Source organism: Panulirus ornatus, chromosome 1 (genome assembly GCF_036320965.1).
Source record: "Panulirus ornatus isolate Po-2019 chromosome 1, ASM3632096v1, whole genome shotgun sequence".
NCBI lineage: Eukaryota > Metazoa > Arthropoda > Malacostraca > Decapoda > Palinuridae > Panulirus > Panulirus ornatus.
The window spans coordinates 90,636,284-90,641,283 of record NC_092224.1 but is presented as its reverse complement, the minus strand read 5'-3'; the positions used below and the strand labels follow the sequence as shown (position 1 = coordinate 90,641,283).

General features: G+C 54.0%; 1 protein-coding gene across 1 annotated transcript in view; it reads right to left on the bottom strand.

Moving 5' to 3' along the window:
• LOC139750862 (uncharacterized) overlaps positions 1-4,243 on the bottom strand; it is a 710,881-nt gene extending 706,638 nt beyond the window's left edge. Inside the window, exon 1 of the mRNA XM_071665668.1 lies at positions 4,091-4,243. Within this exon, the coding sequence (XP_071521769.1) occupies positions 4,091-4,106 (16 nt within the window). The 5' untranslated portion in view covers positions 4,107-4,243. The remainder of the gene's footprint in view (positions 1-4,090) is intronic.
• Between the last annotated feature and the right edge of the window lie 757 nt (positions 4,244-5,000).

The following is a 5,000-nucleotide window of genomic DNA, read 5'->3' as shown; positions in this document are numbered from 1 at the left end:
CTCCTTGGTTCTTATCGCTCTCCGGCTCTCCCCTGCCTCTCCCAAGTTTTCTTACCATATCATTGGCTTTCGCAGCGTCTAACTTTCTGCAATTCTTGATTTCAGTCGCTTTCGATTTTCTTCGTTCTACATGTGTGTACACTGCCATTCCTTATGTAGCAACATACGAACCATGAACGCAACGGTACCCAGGCTGCGTACCTTCCGTGTTCTAACGATGTACCGTCGTGCTGAAGCTTTGTACCGTCGTGCTGAAGCTTTGTACCGTCGTGCTGAAGCTTTGTACCGTAGGGCTCAAGCTTTGTACCGTCGTGCTGAAGCTTTGTACCGTCGTGCTGAAGCTTTGTACCGTCGTGCTGAAGCTTTGTACCGTCGTGCTGAAGCTTTGTACCGTCGTGCTCAAACATCGTGACGACGCATTCAAGCGTCGTACCTACGCGTTCGTACGTCGTGCTCAAGCGCCGTACCGTCGTGTTCAAACATCGTACCCTTGCCCGGAATCAACGCACCGTCGTGCTCAAGCACTGTACCGTCGTGTTCAAGCGTTGCACCGTCGTGTCCAAGCGTTGCACCGTCGTCGTGCTCAAGCGTTCCACCGTCGTCGTGCTCAAGCGTTGCACCGTCGTGTTCAAGCGATGCACCGTCGTCGTGCTCAAGCGTTGCACCGTCGTGTTTAAGCGTTGCACCGTCGTGTTCAAGCGTTGCACCGTCGTGTTCAAGCGTTGTACCGTCGTCGTGCTCAAGCGTTGCACCGTCGTCGTGTTCAAGCGTTGCACCGTCGTCGTGCTCAAGCGTTGCACCGTCGTGGTGCTCAAGCGATGCACCGTCGTGTTCAAGCGTTGCACCGTCGTGTTCAAGCGTTGCACCGTCGTCGTGCTCAAGCGTTGCACCGTCGTCGTGTTCAAGCGTTGCACCGTCGTCGTGCTCAAGCGTTGCACCGTCGTGGTGCTCAAGCGATGCACCGTCGTGTTCAAGCGTTGCACCGTCGTGTTCAAGCGTTGCACCGTCGTGGTGCTCAAGCGTTGCCCCGTCGTCCTGTTCAAGCGTTGCACCGTCGTGTTTAAGCGTTGCACCGTCGTGGTGCTCAAGCGTTGCACCGTCGTGTTTAAGCGTTGCACCGTCGTGTTTAAGCGTTGCACCGTCGTGGTGCTCAAGCGTTGCACCGTCGTGTTCAAGCGTTGCACCGTCGTGTTTAAGCGTTGCACCGTCGTGTTCAAGCGTTGCACCGTCGTGTTTAAGCGTTGCACCGTCGTCGTGCTCAAGCGTTGCACCGTCGTGTTCAAGCGTTGCCCCGTCGTCGTGCTCAAGCGTTGCACCGTCGTGTTTAAGCGTTGCACCGTCGTGGTGCTCAAGCGTTGCACCGTCGTGGTGTTCAAGCGTTGCACCGTCGTGGTGTTCAAGCGTTGCACCGTCGTGTTCAAGCGTTGCACCGTCGTGGTGCTCAAGCGTTGCACCGTCGTGGTGCTCAAGCGTTGCACCGTCGTGGTGTTCAAGCGTTGCACCGTCGTGTTCAAGCGTTGCACCGTCGTGTTTAAGCGTTGCACCGTCGTCGTGCTCAAGCGTTGCACCGTCGTGTTCAAGCGTTGCCCCGTCGTCGTGCTCAAGCGTTGCACCGTCGTGTTTAAGCGTTGCACCGTCGTGGTGCTCAAGCGTTGCACCGTCGTGGTGTTCAAGCGTTGCACCGTCGTGGTGCTCAAGCGTTGCACCGTCGTGCTCAAGCGTTGCACCGTCGTGTTTAAGCGTTGCACCGTCGTCGTGTTCAAGCGTTGCACCGTCGTGTTTAAGCGTTGCACCGTCGTGCTCAAGCGTTGCACCGTCGTGTTCAAGCGTTGCACCGTCGTGTTTAAGCGTTGCACCGTCGTGTTCAAGCGTTGCACCGTCGTGTTTAAGCGTTGCACCGTCGTCGTGCTCAAGCGTTGCACCGTCGTGTTCAAGCGTTGCCCCGTCGTCGTGCTCAAGCGTTGCACCGTCGTGCTCAAGACCTCTTGGAGGAAGTCATAGCGTCCGTCGAATAGACAGTCGCTCGCACGTACCAGCCCAAATTTGACCCTACGGAAAACCCATCCCGACATACGTAACACACTGACACAATCCAGAGCGAACATGGCGAGGGGTGGATGGACGCAGTCCAGCCCTGGAAGGTGGAGCGACACTGCCGCGAACCCGCTGACTCGATAGAACGAAGAGAAATGGGTTCTGGATAAAGTCCACGCGGCATGAGCCTTCAAGACGGGGAGCGAACCCCGAAGACTAAGTAGAAGTCGGACCGCGTCAGCAAAACGGTAACAGAAGAGCACGTCGTCCTCCAATCCATTTTCTATTCGTCGATGACTTTTAAAAGCAGAAAACGTCCGTCAATTACGTGGATCATCTTTTTTCTTCCTTTTCTTTTTTTCTAATATCAGACATACAATCCAGAATTACCATTTCCATGTCCTAAACTGGTGGTAATTAGGTACATGAATAACTATTCATAAGTATCAGATGAGCTGTTATTTTCAAAATACTGGGTCCTTTGAGAAACGGTTCTTTGTATGAAAATGGTATCGATTCTTTGAGAGGGCAGAGAGAGAGAGAGAGAGAGAGAGAGAGAGAGAGAGAGAGAGAGAGAGAGAGAGACCCCTCCCCACCCTCACGATCAAGTACCAACCACACACGCAGTAAACTGATGACCTGGGATTTGGGGGCCTGGTGTTGGGGAGGGGGAGTTGACACTGGTTTACCTGGAGTATTTATGACTCCCTTGACTACCCGGGGGGTTTTCCGCCAGTGGTGGTGCTAGTTTAACGTCGCTGGTTTGGAGGAGGGCCACCACTTCTGGTCCCCAGTTTCGTCAAAGGCCTCTTTCTGTCCTCTCCCCCCCTCTCCAGTGGCCAGTGTCTGGGGGTACTGACCAGACCTCTTAGGTTCTGCTGCTGTTGCTGGAGATGGTGTGCCTCTTGGTGCTGCTGCTCCTGCTGAAGTTCCCTCTTCTGGTGTCGCTCTTGTTACTGCTGCTGCTGCAGCTGCCTCCCCTGCTGCTGTAGTTCGTGCTGCCGCTGCCGCTATTTCTTCTGCTGCTCATCGTCCTACTGACGCTGTTTCTTCTTCTTCTACTGCTGCTGCTGCGATGATTGCTGCTATTTCCTCAACTAGTCCCGCTATTCCCTGCTCCTGCTACTGCTACTGCTACTGCTGCTTGCTGCTGCTCTCTACAGCCGGTCACCACAGTGCCCCTGGGCCTTGCTAATAGGTACCACCATCACCCTGGGGAGGACTCTCAGCTCTCGTGTGTGGTGACGCTTGCAGAAACAAATAAACACATGAATAAGTCAATGGAAAAAAAAAAAGGATTTAAAACCAACTGTTCAGAAACATTCTATTATGCAAATAGATATGGACCTGCACACTTTAATATTTGCCTGTACTTACTTCTCTTTAATATCTCGTTCAAACGATTACTTTCCATTTCCCTGCAATGTTTCCAATTCGCCTGAGCCATTATTTTTCAAGTTAAATTTCCTGAATTCAATTCACTTAGGGACAACCAAATTTCATGTATATGAAGTGCTCAGAGCATTGCTCACCCTGACAGGTTCTTAAAAACAAAAAATTAAAAACCAAATTTTACATTTACATAAATATATCTTTTTCTTTCTCTTCTCTTTTTGCATAAGAAGAACGCCATCGACCCAGACCATCAAGTCTTGGCAGGACGAAACACGTGGGCAAGACCATCCCACACACCACTGTCGTTATCCACTGTCCTACTGCGAACCACCAGAGGGTCTGAGGCCCACGCACAGACCAAGACTTAACCCTTAGCCACCTGCAGGGACGGAGAGGGATAGACGGATGAGGGGGTAGTGGTGTGTGCCAGCTAGCCAGCCAGCCAGCCAGCTAGCCCGTCCCAGAGGGATAGGACAGAGGTGGGCCAAAAACACTTTCCATTCCTGCGGATCGGGGAGGACCCTTAGAGTTGCATACAGGCCGAGATAGGTTTAAGGGCTGGCGAACCCTCGAGGGAAGGAGCGGAGTGAGGGATGGTGGGCGAGGGAGCGGGAGAACGAGAGAGAGAGAGAGAGAGAGTGTGTGGGGGTTTGCGCCTTACCTTCACCGCCGTTCATGGTTGGGGGGGCGGGTTGTCTGAGGCAGCGGCGTGAGGTACGGGCCACACAAGCACACTGAGTGAGTCCGTCCGTGAGGTCTGGCCGCGCGCGACTACCGCCCGCCCGCCCGACCGACCGACCTCCTCCACCAGCCAGCCAGCCCAGGTGCTCTCTCTCTCTCTCTCTCTCTCTCTCTCTCTCTCTCTCTCTCTCTCTCTCTCTCTCTCTCTCTCTCTCTGCCTCCTCCTGCCCCCCCCTCCTCCTCTCCCCAGTGCCAGACCCACCCCCTGGCCCACCCCTCAGGCACCCAGCCTCCTGCTCTTGCTCAACCTCCCCCCTCCTGCTAATCCTGCTGCTCCTGGCCTCTACCGTGGTCCTCACCTACTAACCTGCTCACTACTATACAACGACTACAACTACTACTCCTCCTCCCGTTCCTCCTCCTGCTTACTACTGCTCCTGCTACTACTACTGCTGCTCCTACTGCTGCTACTGCTGCTGCTCCTGCTGCTCCTACTGCTGCTCCTACTGCTGCTACTGCTACTACTGCTGCTCCTACTGCTGCTCCTACTGCTGCTCCTACTGCTGCTCCTGCTACTACTGCTGCTACTGCTACTACTACTGCTGCTCCTACTGCTGCTACTGCTGCTGCTCCTGCTGCTCCTACTGCTGCTCCTACTACTGCTACTGCTACTACTACTGCTGCTCCTACTACTGTTACTGCTGCTCCTACTGCTGCTACTGCTACTACTACTGCTACTGCTACTACTGCTGCTACTGCTACTACTGCTGCTCCTACTACTACTACTGCTGCTCCTACTGCTACTACTGCTGCTACTGCTACTGCTGCTACTGCTACTACTGCTGCTCCTACTGCTGCTACTCCTACTACTGCTGCTGCTACTGCTGCTA